The sequence below is a fragment of the Carcharhinus amblyrhynchos genome, chromosome 1 (genome assembly GCF_965287045.1).
Source record: "Carcharhinus amblyrhynchos chromosome 1, sCarAmb.v2.hapA, whole genome shotgun sequence".
In the NCBI taxonomy this organism is placed as follows: Eukaryota; Metazoa; Chordata; class Chondrichthyes; order Carcharhiniformes; family Carcharhinidae; genus Carcharhinus; species Carcharhinus amblyrhynchos.
The window spans coordinates 155,071,158-155,098,933 of record NC_137324.1 but is presented as its reverse complement, the minus strand read 5'-3'; the positions used below and the strand labels follow the sequence as shown (position 1 = coordinate 155,098,933).

At 42.6% G+C, this 27,776-nt stretch overlaps 1 protein-coding gene across 3 annotated transcripts in view; it reads right to left on the bottom strand.

Moving 5' to 3' along the window:
- inpp4b (inositol polyphosphate-4-phosphatase type II B) overlaps window positions 1-27,776 on the bottom strand; it is a 708,475-nt gene that overhangs the window by 117,329 nt on the left and 563,370 nt on the right. For all 3 annotated transcript variants that reach the window (XM_080194015.1, XM_080194035.1, XM_080194025.1), the window contains one exon: window positions 8,143-8,320. In XM_080194015.1, the coding sequence (XP_080050141.1) occupies window positions 8,143-8,320 (178 nt within the window). The remainder of the gene's footprint in view (window positions 1-8,142; window positions 8,321-27,776) is intronic.

Sequence of the window (27,776 nt, the reverse complement as noted above, 5' to 3'; positions counted from 1 at the left end):
TATAAAATACATCCTGATACACAGTGGTAATGTCACTGTGCTAGTAATCCAGAGGCCCAAGCTAAGACCCTGGGGACATGGGTTCAAATCTCATCATGACAACTGCGTGGAATTTACACTTAATTAATAAATTCTATTGATTAATTCAAAAAAGTGAATTGAAATCTAGTCTGATCGTAGTAAAATCCCATCTGATTCATGAGTGTCCTTTGACTTGTCTGGCCTACACGTGATTTCAGACCCACAGCAGTGTTGTTGACTCTTAACTGCCCAGTGAAATAGCCTTGCACGTCACACAGTTCAAGGGCAATTAGGGATGGGAAACAAATGCTGGCCTCACCAGCAACACTTAAATCATGTGGATGAATAAAACAAAATTTAAAAACAAAATCAATATTAACCACCTTGAAGCAGTCTTGGTAGACTTTTTGCCAACATTCCTTCTGTTGCTACAGGGGTCTATCTGGTTTAATTATCCACTATATCACATGGTAGGTCCTGTTCAATATACACATGATAGCTGTAATGATGGATGCAAGCCCTGATTGCCATTTTGTTAAGGAACTGGTTGGATTGTGCACTGTGCATACTCTGACCAGTTTTACTGGCTACTTCAGATTAGCCAAAAAAGTAAGCTTTAAACTATTTTTGTAAAGCCCCACAAAATTAATGTGGTCTGCTGTCTCCTTGGATTCCCAGCTCATGACTACAATTTCCATTTCACCTTGCTCCCAATTGCGAAACTTCTGAGCTATCTGATATGGGCCTCAATCCAGCAACTTGGTTTAGGCCTCTGTTCACCACCCGTAGCATGCCAGTCCTATTGAACTGAGGTCTGGGCCTCAAAAAGACACCAGCCTCATTGCTGCTTGATCAATTGTCTGAAAGTTAAAATCTACCCCTATAAGCACAAATTTCTTTCCGTATTTATGCTCTTCCAGGAAGCCAACGAGTATCAAGCAAATACACAAATTAGAAATTCAAGCAGAAAAATGTCAAACATTTAACAAGTGTCAAGCCAGCTTGGACTGGTTTAGATGCTGCTTTAATAATGGTCTGTATTCTCAATGCGCCACTTGCAAAAATTATGTAGAGAAATTTTACACAGTTTCATTGAGGAGAATAACCACTCATTCTACACACATGCTGAAAACTTACTCTGTGTGGGATCATTTTTGTCTTGCATAACTGGGAGATGGTGACATGTGTGTGCATCTGCTGTCTACATGGTATCATGGTATCAGCATGTCTCACCTTCTGCAGGACACAGAGGACACATTTCACTTTAACCATCTGTATGGTAAACCTGTGGAATGGATCATCCAACCTTTATAGAAATCACCTAACCGGCACTTCCATTGATTCCAGAATGAACATTCTGGAATTCCCTCCTTATCCCACCAACCTTAAGAAAGCCCACCAATCCTCTTTCTCATAAGTCTAAGGAAATTTGATATGTCCACTACAATTCTCACCAACTTTTACTGATGCACCATATTTCTGATTGTGTCACAGTTTGGTTTAGCTCCTGCTCTGCCCAAGACCGCAAGAAACAACAAAGGGTCGTGAATGAAACCAAATCCATCACTTAAACCAGCCTCTCATCCATTAACACTGTCCACACTTCCCGCTGCTTCAGAAAAGCATCAAGCATAATTAAGGACCTCCACACACCCTGGACATACTGTCTTCTATCTTCCATCATCGGGAAAAAAAGATACAAAAGTCTGAGGACATGTATCAACCAACTCGAAAACGGCTTCTTTCCTGCTGTCATCAGGCTTTTGAACGGACCTACGTCAAACTAAGTTGATCCTTCTCTATACAATAGTTACGACTGTAACACTACATTCTGCGCTCTCTCCTTTCCTTCTCTATGAATGGTATTCTTTGGCTACATAGTGTGCAAGAAGCAATACTTTTCACTGTATATCAATACATGTGACAATAATAAATCAAATCAGTCTCCTTTAAGATCTTCCGAAAACCTCATCGCCATGGCCAAATTAGCCGTAAGGTTGCCTTCTTTGAGTCAACATCTGTCTTTTACTTATGCCTCTGAAGAACCTAGTGATTATTCAAAGTGCAAAACATCATTTAAAAATATCTTGTTGTTTGTCATAGGTTTTTTAATTATGCTCTATACTTACCACATTGCACGTAACATTCACAGATTCTGGGCACAATCTTACCAGCCTTTCAAGCCATGCTCCCGCTACAGCAAAAGCGAAGAATTTGGCGCCCAGCCAATCCTCGTTCCCTGCAGCAGGATGGGAAAATCCCAGCTGCGGGTAAGGTTGGAAAATCTGTCCCTCTATCTTTCCTTTGAAGATGACAGATGGAAATGATGTGGCCAATTAGCATAGCTCTGGTCCTGTGCCTCAGTCCAGCCATTCCAGGCTCGATGTCGCCAATACATTGATCGGCACTCTCCGAAATCTACTTTCTTAACATCACAGTCTGTTTCCAAGATGTAAGGCCTAGATGAAAGTATTTTCTACAGCCACAAAAAAAAGAATACTGTGCATATTTTCAAATCATTTTACACCAATGTTTCAGTAAAGACGGGTGGCACTTGAATCCCAGGGGGACCAATATCTTGGTGGGAAGATTGGCTAGGGCTACTGGGGGGGGCTTTAAACTAGAAAGGTTGGGGGCAGGGAATAGAGATGAGGAGACTGAGAGCGAGGAGGTTAGCTACCAGGTAGAGAAGGACCGTAGACAGTATGAGAGGGAGGTTAGACGGGTAATAGAGAAGGGAAGTGCCCAGACCGAGGGTCTGAGCTGTGTTGATTTTAACGCCAGGAGTGTAGTGAACGAAGTAGATGAGCTTAGGGCATGGATTGCTGCTTGGGAATGTGATGTGGTGGCCATTAGAGACTTGGATGTCTCAGGGACAGGACTGGGTACTACAGGTGCCGGGATTCAGATGCTTCAGGAAGGACAGGGATGGGGGCAAAAGAGGTGGCAGAGTGGCACTGTTGATCAGGGACAGTGTCATGGCTGCAGAGAAGGTGGATGCCGTGGAGGGATTGTCTACGGAGTCTCTGTGGGTAGAAGTTAGGAACAGCAAAGGGTCAATAACTTTGCTGGGTGTTTTCTATAGGCCACCCAATAGTGACAGGAAAGTTGAGGTGCAGATAGGGAAACAGATCCTAGAGAGATGTAGTAATAACAGAGTTGTCATGATGAGAGACTTTAATTTCCCAAACATTGACTGGAATATCCCTATGGTAAGGGGTTTGGATGGGGAGGAGTTTGTTAGGTGCGTTCAGGAGGGTTTCCTGACTCAGCACATGGATAAGCCTACGAGAGGAGAGGCTGTACTTGACCTGGTGCTGGCTAATGAACCAGGACAGGTGACGGATCTCTCGGTGGGAGAGCATCTCAGGGATGGAGATCATAATTTCATCTCCTTCACGATAGCATTGGAAAGAGATAGGATCAGACAGGCTAGGAAGGTGTTTGTCTGGAGTAAGGGGAAATATGACGACATCAGGCAGACAGTTGGACGTGTAAACTGGAAGGTGGTGTTCTTGGGGAAAAGTACTGAAGGAAGGTGGCGGATTTTCAAGGAATGTTTGCACGACAACGTTCCGATGGGACAAGGAGATTTTGGTAGGTTGCTGGAGCCGTGGTGTACAAAGGTTGTGGTGAACCTGGTCAGGAAGAAAAGAAAGGCGTATAAAAGGTTTAGAGATCTAAGAGATGTTAAAGATCTAGAGGAGTATAAAGGCTTGTAGAAAGGAGCTTAAAAAGGAAATTAGGAGAGCCAGAAGGGGACATGAGAAGGCCTTGGCGGGTAAAATTAAGGAGAATCCCAAGGCGTTCTACAAATATGTGAAGAGTGAAAGGGTGAGAAAAGAAGGGACAGGACTTATAAAAGGTGAAGGGGGAAAAGTCTGTGTGGAACCGGAAGAAATAGCAGAGGTGCTTAATGAGTACTTTGCCTCGGTATTCATGGTGGAAAGTGATCTGGGAGGTTGCACTACAGGTTTGCAGCAGACTGAAAAGATTGAGTATGTGGATATTAAGAAAGAGGATATGTTGGAACTTTTAAATTCTATCAAGATAGATAAGTCGCCAGGACCAGATGGGATGTACCCCAGGTTACTGTGGGAGGTGAGGGTAGCGATTGCAGAGCCCCGGCAATGATCTTTGCATCGTCGATGGAGATGGGAGGGGTTCCGGAGGATTGCGGATATTGTTCCTATTTTTCAAGGAAGGGAACAGGGATAGCCCGGGAAATTACCGACCGGTAAGTCTGACCTCAGTGGTTGGTAAGTTGATGGAGAGGATTCTAAGGAACAAGATTTATGAGCATTTAGGAGAAGTTTAGAATGATCAAGAATAGTCAGCACGGCTTTGTCAAGGGCAGGTCGTGCCTTACAAGCCTAGTTGAGTTCTTTGAAAATATGACTGAACACATTGACGAAGGAAGAGCGGTGGGCGTGGTTTACATGGACTTCAGCAAGGCGTTTGATAAGGTCCCCCATGCAAGACTTCTTGAGAAGGTGAGAGGGCATGGGATCCAAGGGGCTTTGGCCTTGTGGATCCAGAACTGGCTTGCCTGCAGAAGGCAGAGAGTGGTTGTGGATGGGTCTTTTTCAGCATGGAGGTCGGTCACCAGTGGAGTGCCCCAGGGATCTGTTCTAGGACCCTTGCTGTTTGTCATTTTCATAAATGACCTGGATGAGGAAGTGGAGGGATGGGTTAATAAGTTCGCCGACAATACGAAGGTTGGTGGTGTTGTGGATAGTCTGAAGGGATGTCAGAAGTTGCAGTGTGACATAGATTGGATGCAAGACTGGGCAGAGAAGTGGCAGATGAACTTCAACGTGGATAAATGTGTAGTGGTCCATTTTGGCAGGACCAACGGGATGCAGGAGTACAATATCAAGGGTAGGAGTCTTAGCTGGGTTGAAGAGCAGAAGGATCTTGAGGTCCGGGTCCATAGGACTCTTAACTCGGCCTCGCAGGTGGAGGATGTGGTCAAGAAGGCGTATGGTGTACTGGCCTTCATTAATCAAGGGATTGAGTTTAGGAGTCGGGAGGTAATGCTGCAACTTCATAGGACCCTTGTCAGACTCCACAGAGTACTGTGCGCAGTTCTGGTCGCCTCGCTATAGGAAGGATGTGGAAGCTATTGAGAGGGTGCAGAGGAGATTTACAAGGATGTTGCCTGGATTGGGAGGCATGCCTTACGAAGATAGGTTGAGGGAGCTAGGTCTCTTCTCCCTGGAAAGACGAAGGTTGCGAGGTGACCTGATAGGGTTTTATAAAATGTTGAGAGAAATAGATAGGGTGGATTCTCGGAGGCTATTTCCCAGGGCTGAAATGGTCACTGAGAGGACACAGGTTTAAGGTGCTGGGGAGCAGGTACAGGGGAGATGTTAGGGGAAAGTTTTTCACTCAGAGGGTGGTGAATGAGTGGAATCGGCTGCCGTCAGTGGTGGTAGAGGCGAACTCACTGGGGTCCTTTAAAAGACTTCTGGATGAGTATATGGGATCTAATGGCATTGGAAGTTACAGATAGTTCTATGGCTTGGTAGGTATAGATGTGATCGGTGCAACCTGTGGGCCGAAGGGCCTGTTTGTACTGTAGTGTTCTATGTTCAATTGAGGTCCGCTTTCAGTAAAAGCGGAATTGTACTAACTCCTTTATGAAAGGGTTAGTATAATCTTGCACTTTTTGCACTTAAATTTAGGATTTGACTTGTCAACCCTCTGCTTTATGAAATCCAGAAATATATGATGAAGGCCTTCTCTCAGACTACCGTTCAGGCATCCTTAATATGAACCATTATATATGATTACAGGATCAATCAATTAGTATGAAGAACTTTGGCTTGATAAGGTACAATAATAATTAAAGTTCTTTATAATGCTTTGTCCAGTTTTGGCCACAAAGAAAAATGAGACTTCTCGTTTGTATCGGGGATTGATTTAAAGAGAGGGTTCTTAAAAACAAGACTGCTCAGCCTTACAAGTACACACTTAAGGAAGGAAAAATTAGGTTCATAAAATTTGCATGAAGAAAGTGAAGGTCAGCAGGAAATTTCAAAGCAGATTTCAAAAGCCGGCCAAAAAAAATGATCAGAGCGCCAAGGACAAGACTAGCGAACACTGTTGCAGACACTAAACTTATCAGAATTACTCTCACAGCAAAAGGATAGTTACGGAAGAAGTGAGAATCCTAAAACATGAGAATGGAATGAAATGAAAATGAGTTTAGAATGTTCAATCCATATAGTTAAAATCCCATGAAGTATTGATCAGCATAGACATTAGCATGATGCTGGAAGTGCAAATCAGGTTGCAAAATGCAGAAATCTGCAGGATAAACATATTTCCTCTGCCTACCTGACCCCACATCATTCTTAAGTGGCTTTTATGCTTCGAGTGCAAAACACACACACTCGTGCCTCTTCCAAGATTGGGGTCCCCATTGTGAGGATCACAGGAAAGTGGCAACTCCTCCTGCAAATAATTTTCATGTGCTGGTGAAAGTTTTCGAACCCCAAAAAATTCCATTTCCCTATAGAGCTTGTGACCACTGAGGAAAGCTGCTGAGGAGTCAGAAACATTTTGAAATAGAAGTGTGAAATGCTTTGGCACCTTCAAATGCCACTATTTGACACTATTGTAATACAGCATGTTTTAGTGCTATGTTGGGAGTTCGGCTGTAGTGCTGGAGAAACGAGGTGGATTTTCTAATTGGCTTGCCTCTACACTCCTCATGTACTCCATTGAAGCTCAGAAAATGCACTGCAAACCCAACTCCAGTGTGAAAAGACAAAAGGCACAGAAGACTACGGAGGTCAAGACATTGAATGTCTTCAAGAGTGAGATAGATAATTTTTAAAAAATTAATGGCATCAAGGAGTACAGTGAGAAAACAGGAATATGGCATTGAAATAGAGGATGAACCAGGATCATATTAAATGGTGGAGCAGGCTCAAAAAGATCAAATGGCCTATTTCTGCTTCTAGTTTCTATGTTTCAATCTCAGGCAAAGTCACACACGTGTTGGGTGTGCATTTTGGAAGGCTCAGAAGTGCACAAGTTGGGTTTTCCTGAATCTACAGGAAAATCTGTCTCAAGCTCTTTAATAATAGAAATAATCCATGAGGATTTATCAACTTTAATGTCAATAAAACAGATATTCCAGGAGGCTTAAAAAAAACTCAACATGGTCAAATCTTTGTGGTGAGCGAGCCTAGGGTTCCAATTTGTAAAGTAATGGCAATCATCATGAGGGTGCAAACGAATGTTAAAAAAAAACCATTTCACCAAAATCAACAGCAAGAGGCAAAATACATCCAACCAGGTCAAGTACAAAATCATCAGCCTTGGCCAATGGTTGGTGAGAGTGCTATCATTAACCTATCTGGGTGCTGAATGTAAAATTACAAGCAAAGTTTCCACTCTTATTCATTTTTTAAGGTCCCCTCCAGGAAAATTTGCTGTGAAAATTTTGTGAAAAAGATTTTGACAGTCTGGGATGTAATGACCCAGATAGTCAGTCTATTGATAATGAAGATTAGGTGCCACTTGTACACTTACATGAGATATCACAAAGGCCATAAAAGAATAGCCCAGCATGAGATATTACCTTGAAGGAAAAAGGAAATATATTTTGAGAGTAAAAAGTATAGAATTCAAATGATTATTTCTTTACAATTCCTTCCAGCACATTTTTAAATTGGAAAAAGTTATTGCTTCATTAGAAAAGTACTTTGACAAGACATAATTTGAAAGAGAGATAACTTAGCTCGGAATTCCTCACTGACCACCACCAAATACTTCTAGTAAGTTTAGAACATAATCTTCATTCAGAAAAACTGTCTTTTCTATGAATCCCTGTACAACATCCAAAGACAATGTAAACAAGGAACTTGAGTTAGTTTTTCTGAAATCACAACTCCAAGCCTAAAGTGCAAAATTGACACAAAGAAACCCTATTTCAACTCTCTTTGAAATTGTGCATAAATGTGTTTTCTTTTCTCATTCCCAAACTCCCCCCAGCAAAATACTCAAGCAATTATTAGCTGTAGCCCAAAGCTAGGATGCATTCTGGATAAGAACAATCAATAACACAGAGCCAACAGTCCTTTTAAAGTTAACAGTCTAAATCCTTACTATTTCACTGAGTGTTTTCAATGAATCTTTGAGGTTGTCACTGGAGCGTTGCCTTGCTGCAGTGAGTAGTAGATCTGTGTTGCTCAACACGAGAGGCTGAAGCTTATAAATGTTGGTTATAACTTCTTTTGCTTTGGTCGTGTCTTCAGGTGAATAGTAAATATATTGGTACGCTGAGCTAGAAAAAAAACCAAGAAAAACAAAATGGTGCATACCAATTCAAATCCAGATTATTACAGAAAAAAAAATAACAGTTTCTCTATAGTGAACAGAACATGACTTTTTTAAAAATTCACAACATGAATTACATAAAATGTAAGAAAGCGAAGCTGGAATAAGTCATTTGGTGCCTCAAGTCTGCTCCACTAATAAATAAGATCATGAGTTGGCATAGATGGGATCTGAGGAATATGTGGGGGCAAGTCGGTATGACGGCTTGAGAGATATTTTTGATTTTAAAGATGTTTCTGTAACTGTGATGAAGTCCCAGAACACTGAGGAGCACATTTTACACAGCCTGCCTTGGAATCTGAGACCCTAGTTTAGTTTTAGTTTATTTTAGGTTTATTTTATTTATTTTAGTTAATCAGGGTCACAGTAGGCTTAAAACATTACAACAGGCAGGAGTGTTCCTTTCCTGTCAGGGGGCACTTCAGCAGTCAAGGGCATTCAGTCTCTGAACTTCAGGTAAGTGTTCTCCAAGGCGGCCTTCACGATACACAACACAGAAACCTGAGCAGAAATTGGTAGCCAAGCTCCATACACAAGGACACCCTCAACCAGGCTCTTTGGTTCATATCACACTATCTATCTGTAAACCCCCCAAAAGTTGCCAAGGTTTGCAAAATCTCACCAACTGTCCTGGCTGGAGACAACTCACACCTCTTTAACCTGTGCTTAATCCTCTCAACACTCACATTATCTGCATCTGTAAAGACTTCATTACCTGTCAAAACTTGCATTCCAACCATTATCTTGCAATTGAGTTTGCGTCTATACATGCCCTGTTTGTGAACCTAACTCCTACTCACCTAATGAAGCAGCAGCACTCCAAAGGCTCATGCTACCAAATAAACCTGTTGAACTTTAACTTGGTGTTGTGAGACTACTTACTGAACATTAACACTGCAATGAAGTTACTTTGAAAATCCCCTAGTCACCTCACACCAGCACTTGTTCGAAGGTGAATTTAGCACAGCCAATGCACCTAACCAACACGTTTTTTTGGACTGTGGGAGGAAACCAGAGCACCCACATGAAACCCACATAGACACTGGGACAACGTGCAGACTCCGCACAGACAGCAACTCAAGTCGGGAATCACAATGCAAGGCAGCAGTGCTAACCACTGTGCCGCCCACTGTCTCAGAGTTCTTTCCAGGTCGGTGGACCTTACTCCAAGTAGCACCTGTAAACCCTGTAAAGCCCCTAAACAAAAATCCAACATTTTCTCCTGAATCAGATTTGCAAATTTGGGAATTTTCCAACTCTGCGATCCTGGCCTGGGAGCAAACAATTGGCTCGTCCTCTCAGAATCTGCCGTCAAGCTCTGCCAGAGTATCATACCGCAGAACAGCTCTCATTCACTTAAATTCCTGTGAGTATAGGCCCAACCTGTTCCATCATTCCTCATGAAACAAACCACACATCATGAATCAGGTTAGTGAACATTCATTGAACACCTGACGATACAAATGTGTGCCTCCCCAAGCAAGGAGACCAAAATTGTACACTACTTGTGATCTCACTAATGTCCCTTACAGTTGTAGCAAGACTCCACTTCTTTCGTATGCCATTCCTTCTGCAATAAAGACCAACATACCATTTGCTTCACTAATTACTTGCTGTACCTGCATGCTGACTTTTTGTGATTTATGTACAAGGAGACCTAGATCCCTCTTTGCTGTAGCATTTTGCAGTTTCTTTCCATATAAGTAATATCCTGCTTTGTGATTCTTCCTGCCAAAGTGGACAACTTCACATTTTTCCACTTTATAGTCTATGGCGTTTTGCATGGTTCACCTGTTACACCACAGGTGGTCACCTTCAGTGGGACAAGAATAACCCACCAGAAGAAGGGCAGAAAATGTCACTCACTATCTTTTCTCTTCTTAGTGCATGGGTTCTTAAGGTTCATGTTAAATTTAGAAATTTTATCACTTCCAACTCATCAATATCAACAAATGTTTTACAGACTGGTAAATTACAAATTGGCCTAGATTTCACAGTAACAATGCTCAACTATTGAAGTGTAAAGCAGACAGTAACTTCTAGCAACCTTACATGCACAGTTAGACACAGGAATCCGGAGGTTGCTGTCGAAATTGTCCTGTTCCTCCAAAAGCTGCACTGTTCTTTATGTGTCATAGTAGAATTACATTAAACACTGCAAAGAAGTTACTATAAAAATCCCCTAATTGCCACACACTGGCATCCATTTGGGTACGCTGAGGGAGAATTTAACATGGGCCGTGCACTTAACACACACATCTTTTGGACCATGGGAGGAAGCCGGAGCACCCAGAGAAAATCCACTCAGACACAGGGAGAACATGCAGATTCCGCAGAGACAGTGATCCAAGCCAGCAATCGAACCTGGGTCCCTGGCTCTGTGAGGCAGCAGTGCTAGCCATTGTGACACCATGCCACCCAGTACTGTATCTCACCAAGAGACTGGGCACGATAACACAAAGAAACCATGAAGATGTGATATTTACATGATAAATATCCACTAAATGGACCAGAAAAAAATAGGGCTTGTCCATTTCGGTATAAGTGTTTTTTAAAAAACAGAAGACAAAGTAATCTACTTGATTGGCATCTCATTCACAAACATTCACTCCCTCCACCACCGACACACAGGGGCAGCAGTGTGTACCATCTACAAGATGCACAGCAGGAACTTACCAAACCTCCTCAGACAGCACATTTTGAATCCACAAACACTGCGGACAAGGACAGTAGATACATGGGAGCACAACCACCTGGAAGTTTACCACTTACACCCTGGCTTGGTAATGTACCTTCCTTCCTTAAAATCCTGGAACTCCCTTCCTAACACCCTGTGGGTGTATCTACACCAAAGGACTATAGGGGTTTAAGGCAGTAGCTCACCACCATCTTCTCAAGGGCAACGAGGGATGGGCAATAAATGCTGGCCTAACCAGCAAAGCTCTCACCCTTAGAAAATACATTTTTTAAAATCCTAATTATTCAACCTGTCATCATTGAATATCAACTTTCATTACTGCAGCATATTATGCTTTTGGATTTTAATGAATGCTGAGGATTTTAGAATTCAGAAATTTATCTTGTAAAACTTATTGTTTCCGTCTCTTTCATCTCTCTTCTGATTCTATTTTTCTTTCCCTCTATGATACTGTAATGACTTCAATCAGGCCACTGAAGTTGGCCAAATGGAATATTAACTCCCAGATTCAGGGGCCAATTGATGGGCCAATCTGGGAGACTTTACTTTGTACATAACCAGGAGTGTCAGTTCCTCTGGCACTCCTGAAGGACTCCTTATCATGTTTACCCCAGTCCAACGCCAGCATCTCCACATCGTGGTTCCCGAAGGTGGACAGCCGGTTGACAGCGCTCTGTGTACTGCTGTTGGAATCGTAAATAAAGGGATTCTGCTGAAGGGACTACTGCCTCTGTGAACTTAGTACAGATAATTCAATATCAACCAGGTACAGAAAGTAACTATTCTAATTGGAACTTTTTGGTTTGGACTGACACAAGAGACCACTAGTTACGAAGAAAGGTTAGGTGACTGAAGTTATTTTTGCTGGACAAGGTGAAACTGAGAGATATAGATTTGTAAAATAAGAGGACTAAATAGATAAGATTTTCACTGGATCCAAGCACAAAGTTCGTAAATCTTGAGTAATATTAAGAATAAGGAAAAAGATTAATTTTCTGCACGATGATGGATATTATGAAGGAACTCACCAAAAAAGCGTTTCCTATCTACATAAGAGCTCAGCTCTATAGGATGATACAGGCCAGAATTAATGCTCCCAGAACTCAGAGGAGTGTTCTAACAGAGGGTTCCACTTGATCGAGCTGAAGCGTGCTAGATGGAGACTCTAACGCTTTCTCCTGGTCATGTCCAAGTTAGAATCATAGAACCCCTATATTGCAGACAGAGGCATTCAGCCCATTGAGTCTGCTTCAACAACAATCCCACCTAGGTCCTATCCCCGTAATTGCCACATATTGACCTCGATACTCCTTCTAATCAATGCATCCTGGGACAATAAAGGGCAATTTAGCATGGCCAGTGCACCTAACTTGTACATCTTTGGACTGGGTGAGGAAATCAGAGCACCCGGAGGAAACCCGCATAGACACTGGGAGAATGTTCAAACTCCACAAAGGCAGTGACCCAAGATGGGAAGTGAACCCAGGTCTATGGAACTGTGAGGCCATTGTGCTGCCAAAGTTGGAAAAGCTTGCAGATGGCCTGCCCACTCAAGCAACAACTGAGGTCCCTAAGTAGACAATTAATGTCCACTTAAAGGCCCCATCCCACCGACATTGGTATTCAACCAGCTGAAAGTGGGGAACCCACAACACGTCAAGACTGACAACCAAATCCTCAAAATTACTTGCAGCCAACAAGGGGTTGTCTTTCATTCAAAGGTACTTAATGCCTACTTGAGGGATCAGTCATTAGGAATGGGGTATCTGAGAACTATCCACTGCTGTTTCCTCTGACCCCTAGTCAACATTGGTGTCCTCCTCATGCAACCCCGGACCACCTTCATTTACTATTCTCCAGCAGTCTAAGGATGAATTCTGGTGAAGGTCGAAGTGTATTCCCAGCAGCAGCTTCAGTTCCCAGTGACATTGTCAGTAATGGAAAACTTCCAACCTTTGATTGGTCAGGGGCTCAATTTCCACCCTACTGGGGGAAGTGCAGCAATTAAATGCCCCTGGTGAAGCCAGGAGCCTTGGTGTCCACTGCCAATTAGGAACTTAATTCCTTCGAGTTGGCAAGGATGTCACTAGTTTTGGTGGCAGGCACTGGGCCCCTGCAGCTTCCACATGTTAAATTCTGCCTATAAAGAGTGGATGGGTGTTCTTCAAGTTCCAGTCAGCATGACACATTATTGTCTCAGATGGTTTTGCTATTTCAATCTGCTGCTCCCTGTCATGATAACGTATAGTTCAATTCATGATTCCTGCATCAATTCGTGATAAGTTACAGTTTCCCAAAGTATGACACTTCTGAGACCTCATTCAATTTACTGCCCTTTACGAATGAGTCAGAACAGAAAGTGACAGCAAAGTACTCAACTAATAATGACAGCATCAGCTGTTCAGTAAAGAACAGAAGTTGGGAGCTTCCATTGGGCAATACGTCCAACTACCAAATAACAGAAACTGGATCTAAGGTGTTACGTTTCCTATTCAGTGGATTCATTAGTAAACCACCCCAAAGCTTAGAACCTTGGTCATTGGATGTGCCATGAAAGATGGTCCTGTTGTGGTCATGCTCTCAATGGAGGTCTACAATTCTGTTTGGCTATCATATTTCACTGTAGGAATGCAATTGAGAGCCCCTAGTCACTGAAAGACACAGTAAAACGTACGTAAATATACATACATCTGACTGAATCATATACTGAGGTGGAGATCCATACCTGTACTTACCTGTGTTACCTTGCAGCCTAGTTCTTATTGAGAATTTCCAAATTGCCATTTGATCCAGAAGCAAACGAAGTAATGATGTGTTTGTGGGGCCTGTTGGAGAGTGGCGATACAGGTCAACACGCCTCTCAAACTCTTGGAATATGCTAAACTGCCAATATCTGATGTAAAGTTGATGGATGAGCAGGCTTTTTTTTTTAAAATTGTGCTTGCTCTCCTCAGGAGAAATAAGGGCAGTTTCCTTCTATCAAAGTCAACTGTTGCTGGACGAAGAAAGAGTTTCTTTTGTACAGACCGGGAAGGGATTTCATGGCCTCGCTTGACCCAAGACCAGAAAATTCCGCTTGAGGTAAACGACACTTTGCATTGCTCTCTCTCTCCCCCTTGCCTGCTGTGATTCCTGTGGCAGGCAGGGTGGTAGAATTCTGGTGCATGTGTCTGCAAGAAACTACTGATATCCCTAGGTATTTAAAGTCAGTCATTAACTGAGAAAAGGAGTAGGACTCAAAGATATGAAGGTATGTTTGGGCAACGGGAGAATCTGCCCTCGATTTGGAATAATTAAACTTATCTTGCATGTCAGCAAAACTTCTTGATGCTCTGAACACTGGAATTATTAGTGAACAACCCCACTCACGATCTTGTCAGGATCATGAAACAGCAATAGGTCGTTTGGGCAAATGATGCTTCCCTGAAAAATTCATGAAATGATGTTCTGAGGCTTTGATGACTGGCTTATGCCAACCACAAACATCCTCTGTGGCAGCTGTGGCTCTTTCGGTAGCACTCTTGCCTCTGAGCCACAATGTTGTGGCAGCCCCACTCCAGGACTGAGCACAAGAAACGTTGCATGGTCAGAGCTGCCCACTGTCAGATGAATTATTTAACTGTGGCCCCATTTACCTGCTTGGGTGGATATAAAAAACTCTAGCATACCGTTTAAAAAAAAAACAGAAGGTATTATTTCCTGGTGTCTTGACCATTATTCCTCAATCATCACTAAAATTAAATTGTCTGGTCATTACCGCACTGCTGTTTCTGGTTGCTTGCTGTGTGTAACATTGGCTCCCACATTTCCTGCATTACAACAGTGACTTAATATACTTCATTATATTGGCTGTAAAGCACTTTTTGACATCCAATGAACATGAAAGCACTCTACCGACACAAGGTTTTCTCTCTTGCTTTTCTATTATGTCGGGTACACCTCCAGCCGCAGGAACATGTCACTCTGACCTACAGCGATCAGTTTTGCTTTGGTTCCTTTATACCATAATGGAGTTAAATGCCTTCAAGTGAAGAGAAGCTCCTTTCTGTCAGGCATTCAGCCATTGTGTTCATGTCTGGATCAAGACTGCAATGAAATATGGAGTCAAGTAGTTTTGGCAGAACTGAACTGAGCAACAACGAATAGGGCATTGGTGAAGTATTGCTTTGTGACACCAACACGTTACTAATGAAATTGGACAATAATTAGCCAAGTTAGAGTTATCCAGTTTTCTCAATCATATGTACTTGTTAAGTCGGTGACTTTTTGCTTGGTTAGGGGAGCGGTTGACTCTGGTAAGGTAGGGAACAATCCAACTGACAACAGAACTTTATGTTCATTTATTGTGAACATAGAAACGTGCTTGGGTGGCATGGTGGCACAGTGGTTAGCATATAAAAAAGGCAATAGTACAATAATCATGGGGGACTTCAATATGCAGGTGGACTGGGAAAATCAGGTAGGTAGTAGATCCCAAGAAAATAAATCTGTGGAATGTCTAAGAGATGGTTTTTTTGGAGAAGCTTGTGATAGAGCCTACTAGGGAACAGGCAACTCTGGATTTGGTGATGAGTAATGAGGCAGACTTGATCAGAGAATTTAAGGTGAAGGAACTCTTAGGCAGCAGTGACCACAATATGATCAAATTTACCCTGCTGTTGAGGGAGAAGCTGAAATCAGATGTAACAGTATTACATTTAAATAAAGGTAACTGCAAAGACATGAGGGAAGAGCTGACCAGAGTTGGTTGGAAAGTGAGCCTAGCAGGGAAGAAGGTGGAACAGCAATGGCAGGAGTTTTTGAAAGCTATTCAGGGGCCACAACAGAAATTCATCACCTGGACTGGATGGAATACACCCCAGGATTCTAGAAGAGATAACTGGGGAAATTGTGGAGGCATTGGTGGTGATTTTTCAGGAATCACTGGAGGTAGGGAGGATACCAGAGGACTGGAAAGTAATGTAACACATCTGTTTAAGAAGGGAGGGAGGCAGCAGACAGGAAATTATAGGTCAGTTAGCCTGACTTCAGTCATTGGCAAGATTTTAGAGTCCATTATTGAAGATGAAATCGCAGAGTACTTGGAAGTGCATGACAAAATAAGACCGAGTCAGCACAGCTTTGTCAAGGGGAGATCATGTCTGATAAATCTGTTAAAGTTCTTTGAGAAGGTCACAAGATAAAGGAGAACCAGTGGACGTGATTTATTTAGATTTCCAGAAGGCCTTTGACAAGGTGCCGCATACGAGACAATTAAATAAGTGTCCATGGTGTTAAGTGCAAGATCCTGGCATGGATAGAGGATTGGCCGACTGGCAGAAGGCAAAGTGGAGATAAAGGGGTCATTTTCAGAATGGCAGCCAGCGACTAGTGTTGTGCCTCAGGGGTCAGTGCTGGGACCACAACTTTTCACAATATACATTAACGATTTTGAGGAAGGAACTGAAGGCACTGTTGCTAGGTTTGCAGATGAGAAAAGATATGTAGTGGGACAGATAGTAGTGAGGAAGCAGGGCGACTATAGAAGGACTTGGACAGGTTAGGTCAGTGGGCAAAGAAGTGGCAGATGGAATCCAATGTGGAGAAATGTGAGGTTATGCACTTCGGAAGGAGGAATGGAGGTATAGACTATTTTCTAAATGGGAAAATGTTTAGGAAATCAAACACAAAAGGACTTGGGAGTCAATGTTTAAATTCTCTTAAGGTGCAGGTTCAGTCAGCAGTTAGGAAGGCAAATGCAATGTTAGCATTCATGTCAAGAGGGTTAGAATTCAAGAGCAGGGATGTATTTCTGTGGCTGTATAAGGGTCTGGTCAGACCCTATTTGGAGAATTGTGAGCAGATTTGGGCCCCATATCTAAGGTAGGATGTGCTGATCTTGGAATGCGTACAGAGGAGGTTCACAAGAATGATCCCTGGAATGAATAGCTTGTTGTAAGAGGAACGGTTGAAGACTCTGGGTCTGTACTCGGAGTTTAGAAGGACGAGGTGGGATCTTATTGAAACTTACAGGGTCCTACAAGGTCTGGATAGAGTGGACGTGGAGAGGATGTTTTCACTAGTAGGAAAAACTAGAACCAGAGGGCACAATCACAGGCTGAAGGGATGATCCTTTAAAACAGAGATAAGGAGGAATTTCTTCAGCCAGAGAGTGGTGAATCTGTGGAACTCTTTGCCACAGAAGGCTATAGAGGCCAAGTCATGGAATGTCTTTAAGACAGAGATAGAAAGGTTCTTGATTAATAAAGGGGGCCAGTAGTTATGGGGAAAGGCAGGAGAATGGGGATGAGAAAAATATCAGCCATGATTGAAAAGGCAAAGCAGACTCCAACAGCCAAGTGGTTTACTTCTGCTCCCATCATCGTATGGTCTCAAAAATTGACATAAGACAAAATTCTTGTGACCAATACCAGGATAGCAAGCATTCACTCTAATGATTTTTCTGAATAAGGTCACGGAATGATTGCACATTGGAAGACAGCAATCCTTTCACTCACTCATTCACTCTCACTAATGCTGTGGTCTTTCAGCAAACCTACCATAGAGAAAATTTGCAGTGTTCCCTCACACTATTAGCTGCCTTCAAAGGAAAGTGATTAAGGTGCTTGCCTACCAAAGAAATCATCTGCCATCTGCTTTATAGATCAGTTCATCACTTAAAGAAAATGTTATCATTTCTGCTCTGCTATTCCTTGAGAGCACCCAGTACATAAAGGTTCAATGCAACAATCAGTTAAGTAGCTATTGTCAGAACAGTTCTTGTCGTGGCACAGGCCTGACTGTTCGGCTCCCAGAGATGACAAATCTTGTTAGGTATGTACTGCCTGTTAAGTATTGCTTTGCAGACATAGGGGTTTGGTATGAGCAGGACCTGACATTACAGTTCATGACTACACATGCTTCTTGATTATTTCTCCAGAACAAAGAAGGGATGTACAGCCAATATTATCTCCATCTTCTGAACTGCAGCTGCCAACAGTCCTGCAATGGAAAATATGGGATGTAGACACTAGAGGAGAGAAAAGCATAGTTGCGATGTCATTAGCTAGGCCTCTGGATTACTAGTCTAATGTGCTGAGGATAACAGGTTCAAATCCAACCATGACAACTGTTGGACATTAAATTCAATGAACAATTCTGGAATTATAAAGCTAGACTCAGTAATGTTGACCCTGAAACCATTGTCACTTGTTATAAACATAATTGATGTTCTTTAGGGAAGGAAATCTACCATCCTTACCTGATCTGGGCTACATGTGACTCCAGACCCACAGCAATGTGGTTTCCTCTTAAAGTTATTCAGTTCAAGGGCAACTCAGGATGGACAACAAATCCTGCCTCGTCAGCAATGGCTAGATCCCATGAACGAATGAAGCAAGACTAACTGGGGTCAAATTAAGTCAGTCATAAAAATACAAAACATGTATTTTAAATATTTATGAAAACAACTTCTGCAGCTAATAATGGCTTCCATCTCAGGGAACATAATACCCAGAACAGCTGCATATACACTTTCAGTGCTGCACCTATCTTAAGTGGGTACAAATAACAAAGTATGCTTGAGCAAATACATAGTGGAGCTGATAGTGCATAGCTTGTTGGTCCTAGAAATGGATTACTAAATCAAAAGGACTTGGTGCTCCATATGTTTTTATGCCTTCACAATGTCATATCTACTTTATTAAAGTCACCGGGTGGGTTGCATCATTTCATTTTAAATGCATTGAAAACTCCAATGTGAAGGATCTCTGTGGGAAATCTAATTTAAGAGGGATGGTTATGCAGGTAGGCGCGGTTGTGCTGGGCTTTTTCAGTGATAAACTTCCTCAATCTAAGGAGCTATAAAAATTGTAGTAAATATGCATTGGAATTTGAGCCACCAATGTGTCCTGCTCACTAGCTGCCATGTGGTTCAGCAACAACTCAAGTGTGCTCTCCCAACACCGAGAATTACTATTTGGATTACAGTTCACCAAGGGCAGGCTAATGTGGTAGCCCACTATATGCTGCTGAAAGTACTTTCAAGCTCTGTTAAATGAATGGGTGCTGACTAGATCAATAGTATTGGAACAGCATGCTGACACAGTGGTTACCACTACTGCCTCATACCTCAGAGACCCTGATTCAATTCTAGCTTTGGCTTACTGTCTGTGACCTGCATGTTCTCCCAATGTCTGCATGGATTTCCTCCAGGTGCTCCAGTTTCCTGCCACACTCTGAAGGAGGTGCGGGTTAGGTGTATTGGCCTTGCTAAATTTGTCCCTTAATGTCAGGAGGGTAAATATGGGGGTTACGGGGATAGGGCCTGGGTGGGACTGTTGTCAGTGCAGACTCAATGGGCCAAATGGCCTCCTTCTGTACTGTGTGAATTCTATGATACTATTGTACATTATATTCCAATCGCCCTTGTATCATTGATAGCATTTACCAGCATAAATCGGTATGTTCCTCCCCTGAAAATTTATGCCCAAAAATTCTCCCTTCTGCGATCACTCATCACTGCCCTACCCTAAGGTGCTAACCCTCCTCCTCTTGCTGATTCCCTTAGTATCCCCCACAGCTCCCCATTAAACCACAGCACCAGCACGTAGATTTCTTTCAAGCCAGTTACCCTGATAGAGCCAACCTTGTGCACTTTGCTAATTTATATGCCCTCTTCCAGTGAGTTTGGTGACGAGGGAATTTAATGAGGAGGGGCAAAGTGGCAGGCGGGCGGGGTCTTCACCACCCTCCTACTTCCAACCTGATTAAGCCTGTGGCAGAAAGGCCCACTTAACGGCCTCATTCATTGCTGCTAATATTAGTCCAGAGGTGGGTAGGGGGAGCTTTCCAAGCAAATTCTGCCATGTTGACCTGTGTCTTCCAATGGAGATCCCTCATTTAAAGGTACTGAGTACCTGATCAAGGGTCCTGGCATTGGTAAGGGAGAGCCCGCTGAGAACCATCTCCCTGCCCTTGAAGCTGACACTCTCCTCCAACCCACAAAACCTAGCCTCCCATCGCTCACTTGCCGAGGTTTCACCTTGATTTGAGGTCTTTGGTGACTGCAATACCAGAAGTAGCCTCCCAGGGACACAGTTGAGTCCAGAAGAGCCTCTGGTTGGCTGACAGTTTGCAGCAGGCTCACCTATTAAAGTGCCTGAGCGGCAAAAGATACTGGGGTCTTCTCAGAAAAATGCAATCCGGGGGTCTTGCCAGTTCTTTAGCCAGTGGGAAAGATCCTCCTCACCTCCACAAGTTTTCATCTATTATTCCTGCACTACTTGAATATTAACTCATGTTTTGTAACAACACTCTGCATTAACTATAGATCAAAGACATCACACTTCAATGGAAAGCTTTACTCATCAAATACTGTAATTCAAATTCAAATTAGGGATAGTCTTCAAAATTAATCAGATGAATTCTCTTTCATTTAATGAAATTATATGGAAAAGAAAGAACAGGCTGAGGGTTATGTGGAAGTATGAATATGCTTTTTGGATTGAGCATATTTTGGGGGGCTTTTCAGAATCTTTGACAGGTCCCAGGGTAATTATTTCTGGTTCAGAGGCAGGATCAAAGGTTATGCAAGTAATTTACTTCGCACAATTTGTTTTGGACCCTTAAACTCATGAAATGGTAGAAAGAAGCACAATCGCTGCACATTCAAATCACTCACAAATGTGCTTAATTTCATGTGCTTTTGTTTGGTCAATATATTTGTAGAGTTGAATCAAACTTTATTGCAATTTGAGTTTGGCACTACATGCAGGTTAAATTTAACAAACATCAATGTGAAGCTGTTCTAAATACTCCTTTCTTTAAAATGGTCAGCAATATAATTTAAGTACACAACAAATTATTTTTTGAAAACATACTAACATTTGTTTGGGTACTGCAGCTTTAAATTAGTCTCAAAGATAAATGGTTTATTTTGTGCTTTCATTACTGCTTAAATCAAGGACATCTTGTATTGAACAGTAAGTACCTCCTGATAACTATCTTTAGCTCAAACTTCCTCTCTAGTCACACAATTATGTCAGCATAATGCTGCCTATCTATATGAGCGTGTGCCTACCGGTATGTGACCACCACAGATAATGAACCTAGTAAACGCCCATGCAAATTGCCTGAGGGATGGCATTTGGCAAACTATTTCAAGACCATCCACAGAACAATTTTTCCAATCGATTTTCAACTGCAAAAGAATCATAAACCATTTTTTTTTAAAAAAGTATTAAATTTCAATATCAAGAGTCAGGGCAGAATTCTCTCATCCTGCCCACAGCAGGTTTGGTGGTAGCAGGCACGGAGAATCTAGTGCGAGTCAAAACGTCATATACCCTCCAGTATAAAATTGCGCTGTGATTCTCCCAATGGTGGGTTAATGGTGGGCCAGTCTTCCCATTGTCTGCTGGCCTGAATGTCATTTGCATTTTATGAATGCTGATTAAAACAGCTGGCCATCAGACTCCCATTAGGCCTTCCAATCTTGCATCATGCCAGCAGGAAATCAGGTCGGCCTAGAACCCAGTTGACAGAGTAGCATGCACAAGGTGGTCCTCAGTTTGCAAGATGCTGCGAAGTGAATGCAACAAAGACTCTTCCATAGTGCTGCACTGCTCACCACTCTGCCAGGGCAAACTGGTTCCTGACCCCAGGCTGGTATTCATGGACTGTGTTGCTGGATCCTCCTGTGTCACCATCTTGGTCATTATTATGCCAGGGTTGGGGACAATACTTCCCCTTGGGGTGGGGGCAGGAGGCAGATGAAGGTGACAAACAATGGAAGGCAGAGGGAAGACTGAGGGGAGGGAGGCTGGAGCCCAACTGCAGAACATATAGACAAACAAGAGGGTATAAAGCCAAGCTCAGACTCCACAAATAAGTACTTCAAGTGCATTGGCAGTGAAAGCAGGCGATGTCTTCTTTTCAAGGCTACTTGCATTTTGTTTCTGGCTTCCTGACGTGTTGGAAAGTCTCCTGAAGACAGGCAAGCTGAAGAAAGCATGCTGGACTGGTGTTTAAACATGGTGCCGGGACCTTTGAACTGACTAGCTGACAGCAGGTGGATGAATAGGTTTGGAGGGGATCTCACCTGTGCATAATTAATGACGTACCAAGCACAGAATCTGGTGCAGGATCCTGCCATTCTGACCAGCGGAAACAATGCTACTGGAGCCACTCACTTAGTCTTTAAAAATGGAGAATTCCGCCCTCAGTTTTTGAGATTTCCAAAGCATGCATAACCAGAGTCAATTTCCAATCAATGGGCTGCGCAAGACAAATCACTGCCCAGATATCACAAACTGAGGGGGACCGTTTTATAAGTGGTGCCATCTGGAGGAACCAGAAGTATGTAGCCCTCTTTTTTGTTTTGCCCATTTCCCCATATGATTATGATTGAAATTTAATGCGTTGGCAGCAAGAACACAAAGCCCGTGCAATTCTGTGGTGGGAGATTTCATTTTTCCGTTGATGAAACTCACCGTCAGCTGACATTGCAGCTGGTACAGGCGAGAGCCTCCTGGGCAAACAGTGAATTAAACATGGAAAACTGCTGTCCCTCACCCCACTGCACAGAACCGTCCGGTGTACACCACCTGTAAGCAAAAGTGAACCGCGTGCTACGAAATTTCCGTGCACCTCATCTTGAAGGTGGGATTTTTTTTAAACAAATTTTATGCTAATAGGTATTCATTGCATGCAAATGTGTTGCAAGCAGGAACCTGCCACAGGCCACGCCGATGCTCGACATGCCGCTGACTTTATCTCCACACATCAACTTGCTTTTGGGACGACGAGATTTCACATCCTGCCTAATTAAGTATATCATCTTTCCTACTCTTTCCGACTCCATAAAGCTCCCCCGGGTGTATTTGGACTTGTATTATGCATTCACATCAATTATTTCTCAAAATACTGCACACTACAGATTATCTATTAAAGTGAGGTAACTCTGGTTGTGTAAACAGATGCATGGGGCCTGTAAAAATCTCAAACACCTGTGGCCATATCGTGTTCCTCACAAAGATAAACTTCCTCAGGCATTTTACAAGGGGGGGGTGGGGGGGGGGGGGGCGGTGCGGGTGGAGCAGGTTTTGAGCAAAGAATGGGTGAAAGTTTTGGGGGGGACGGTGGTGAGTTGATTGACGGTGGAGCCAAACAGATAAATTTGCAAAATGCTTCTAAAGGTGGGAAATGAGCTTACAAGGAAAAGAGATTTTGGCACTTTGAGAGAATGGTGACTGAAGACTTTGCCATCATTGCTGGAGAAGGGGTAGGGGTGTATGTTCTGTGGAACAAATTTTAGACACAGCTATTAAAATTGACTAATATTTCAAAACTAGAAAAAAACAAAGTAGAAGGGAAGTGTCATGCAGTGGGCAGGGGTGAGGTAGAGGGGGCTCAGATCAGGCAGACAAACAAATTAACAAATGAAATAAATAAAACAAGGTTAGATAGGTTTGATGGGGCAATTAGTGTTCTATGACTGCAATAAGTGGGAGTTTGGGATCATCAGCATCCCACAATTCTGCTAAGTGTCTGCAATTAGACACTAGATACAGGGTGGTGCCAGAGGACTGAGAATTGCACATATTATTTCCACGTTCACAAAAGGGAGAAAGTGACCAGGAACTTTGTAGGTTGTGTTGCCTACCCCAGTATTAAGACTAAGGGTTTCATGTTGCTACTGAAGAACATTGAATGTGTTTGATTCAAAAACCATCATAAACTTGCGGTTGCAAGATGGAGGAGGTCAGGAAATAAATACTTCAGGGTTCTTGGCATTTTACATAGAAAATAGAAGCAGGAGTAGGCCATTCAGCCCTTCAAGCCTGCTTCACTCTATTTTGATCATGGCCAAATTCAAAATTAAATATTCTTGCAAAGTCAGGTAGAATGGAAAAAATGTGGTTGGAGCCCTGATAAAAAGTGTGATATAAAGACGGCAGGGAGTGTAACACAAAGAATCCGACACATATAGTGTTAATGTGGACTTAATATAAATACCACCCACAGAGTGATGTAAGAGAGCACATGACCCGCTCTGATGGGTCAGTCTGGTGTTAAACAAAGCTGGGTGCAGACCCAAGCATGGAGACAGCTCCTGACTTGTTCTCTTTACGATTTCTTTGTGAGCAGTTCTAGCATACGATGAAAACTTACAATTAACTTACTTGGGACTAGAAAGACTTCATTAAAACTGACCAAAATGTAGCCAACACCGGGAGAGTGTATCTTGGTTCAGATGCTTAGTTATTAGAACGAGTGGCAGGAGTTCTCCAACCTTGTCTGCGGCTGGGATTCTCCAGTCCTGCTGTAGTGAGTGGAATTTTGGCTGTCAAATGCTCTGTTCTCACTGGCAGTGGTGTCAGGGTGAACAAGATTGGAAAATCCAGGCTAGTATGTGTGTAAATGAAGAATAACAAAGCAGAAATCATTGGTGGGAGTAGTTTACAGATCCCCTAAAAATCACAATTCATTGGACAGAATATTAGCTTAAGAAATATTAGGAACCCATAATAAAGGTTATGCAATAATTGTGTGGTTCTTTAATCCTCATATTGATTGGACAAGTTAAATAAGAAAAGGTAGCCTGGAGGATGAATATATAGAATGCATTTGAGGCAATTTCCTAGAACAGTACATTGTCAAACCAACCAGAGATAAGGCTATTTTAGATCATGTGCCATGCATTGAGATAGGGTTAATTAGTAATTTCATAATAAGGAATTCTATGGGGTAGAGTGATCATGATATGATAAAATTTCACATTAGGTTCTACAGCGACATCATTAAGTCCAAAAGCAGAGCCTTAAGTTTACATCAAGTCAGATGCATAAGTGTGGTTGTTGGGTGGCTAATGCTGATCGGGAAAATTATTTTAAGTTACGATGATAGATGAACGGTGGCAAACATTTAAAGAATTAATTTCAAATTCTCATTACAACTACAATCCATTGAGAAAACTAACTTCATGGGAGAAGTGATACATCTACGTAAAGAAGCTAAGGACAGGATTAGATTAAAAGAAGATACTACTATTCTTCACAACATTAAAAGTACATCTAAGCATTGGGAGTGTTTCGGGAAGCAGCAAAAGGAAAATGAAAAAGTTGACAAAAAGGGGCAAAAACAGAATATTAGAGCAACTGAACAAGAGACGTAAAAAACATACAGTAAGAGCCATTTAAATGCATAAAGTAAACGGGAGGAGTGAAAGTAAACGTTGATCCCTGAGGATCAAATTTAATGAGATTACTACAAGTAGAACTTGCAATGAATGAAATGACTGTCAGGTGGGAGCGAAAATCCTGGCTTCCCAATGTTGGGAATGGGAATAATGGGGTGTCCCAGGAGATTAATGGACCGTAAGATGAGTTGAGGGTGATGGGGAAGGAGAGGGAGAGGGGCAGGGTCCAGGGTCCCAGAAAATGATACAGAATTATAAATGGGTGAAGATTTAGAACTGGAAAGAGGAATGAAGGCTTGTTTTCCTGATTATTTCTTTCCAAATCTGCACATGTTGTTCCCCTGCTACTGTGTTCAATTCCCGGCTTGGGTGACTGTCTGTGTGGAGTCTGCACGTTCTCCCCATGTCTGCATGGGTTTCCTTCAAGTGCTCCAGTTTCCTCCCACAACCCAAATGATGTGCTGGTTAGGTACATTTGGCCATGTTAAATTCTCCTTCCATGTACCCGAACAGGTGTTAGAGTGTGACAGCTAGGGGATTTTCACAGTAATTTCATTGCAGTGTTAATATAAGCATACCTGAGACACAAATAAATACAATTAAAACCCGAAACAAAAGGGCACCAGTGAATGTATTTATATATGGACTTTCAAAAGGCACTCAACAAGCTACAACATAACACATGGGTTTAGCAATAATACACAAGCATAGATTCGAGATTGACAAGATTCAGGAGAAGCAATGAACCGGGGCTCTGTCCAGATTTTAAATTAGCTGACTTTCCTCTACACTGTGGACTACTGGAACATCCAAACTTCTGCATCTGTGCTTACAAGACTAATGAATCTGTACGTGCCCTCTCCCATTGTACAAGTCGTTGATTCTGCAGAAGCAGATCATTCAGCAACAGTTTCAGGAATACGCCGTCGGACTTTTGATTCTGGACTCATGAAACAAGCCTTTATTTTGCCTGTGGCCTTTGCCCTGTATCTCTTTATTTCCCTATCCTTCTTTCATTGTACAATTGCAAAAAAAGGGCAGATGTTGCAAATTCCCTTCCCATATTCTGGGGGCAATTTTACCACCACACTATCAAGTTTTGACCGTGACACAGTGGTAAAATTGGATGTAAAGTGCTGAGTTCAGTGTCGGTTTTTGCGACAGGTGCCATTTTACGAGTGCCAGATATCCAGTGGTCAGCCTTTTGCTGGAAATGGGCGAGAGACAGATTAATGTATTTAAATTTATTAAAATGGACATTTACATCTGCTTAGCGAGCCTGGAGCTCAATCATCCAGGCTCACCTGCCTTTATCACCTCACAGGAAAGGTTCTCACCGGTGAAGAATAGACATGCTCCCCACGAACAGATGGAACTGGAGACCTTTGAGACCAAGGATCTCAGGTTAAGTCTAGAGTGAGTGGTCCTGGCGAAGGAGGTGAGGGGATGAGAGGCCAAGTTCAGGATGTCAAGGGAGAAGGGTTAAAGGGGAGGTTGATCATTGGAAGTGGAAGGTAAGGAGTGGGGGTGGAGGTGAGAGGTGGGAGTTGGAGGATGAGTACCTTCAATGGGTCCAGGAGGTCACAAGGGTGGTTCTCCTTCTCCTTACATGACACCAGCCCTAGCAGAAAGCACAGTGTGGCCCTCCTCCCAGTATGACTAAAATATCAGCAGGATAGCATTTGGCATTTAAGTGGCTTTTAGTTGACCAAATAAAGACCTCAATAGGCCTAAGGGCAGTTGGGTCAACTGATGACTTCTACTGTAAAAGTCCATACAGTTGGGCACTGGCAGCTCGACAGTGAGAAGGCCACTTGCTGTATTTTATGTGCCCCAATATCCTACGACTACTTACCAGAGAAGGGTAAAATCCAGCCCAAAAGATTCTGATGAAACTTGACAGGGTAGATGTTCTGAAAATAGGTGGCTAGAGAGGCTATACTGAAGCGGTGGGGGGGTGGGTTAGACCTTTGGACTTCAGGGGAGTCACTGGAAGTGGGTATTGGACCAGAAAGTGGAGTTTTTTTTTTGAATTAACGTCAATGATCAAACATGATCACACTGAATGGCAGAGCAGACTCAAGGGGCACGTTGACTATTCCTGCTCTGAGAACGTATGTATTTATGATGACTTGAGCAACATTAAAAAAAATGATGCTGTGAAATTCAGTGAAATAAAATCCAGTATTAAAATCTGGTGCAGCAGTATAAGATTTCACAGTGCAATATACATTGGGCTTTGCTATTCCCTGTGATATGCAATGAAATAAAATGCAATATCATTACTGTTCAAATTATGCTAACACCATCATAGAATTACAGAGCAGGTACAGCTGTGAAAGAGGCCACTCAGCCCATATGGCCGATGCTGGTGTTTATGCTCCACACCAGCCTTCACCTACCCTTTTCATCTAACCTTATTAGAATAATCTTCCTACGTCAGACCAATTGTCCAGTCCAACCAGTTATCTATGTTTTTTATCATTAATTCTTGACGTCTTGGATAAAGCTGAATAACCACAAAAT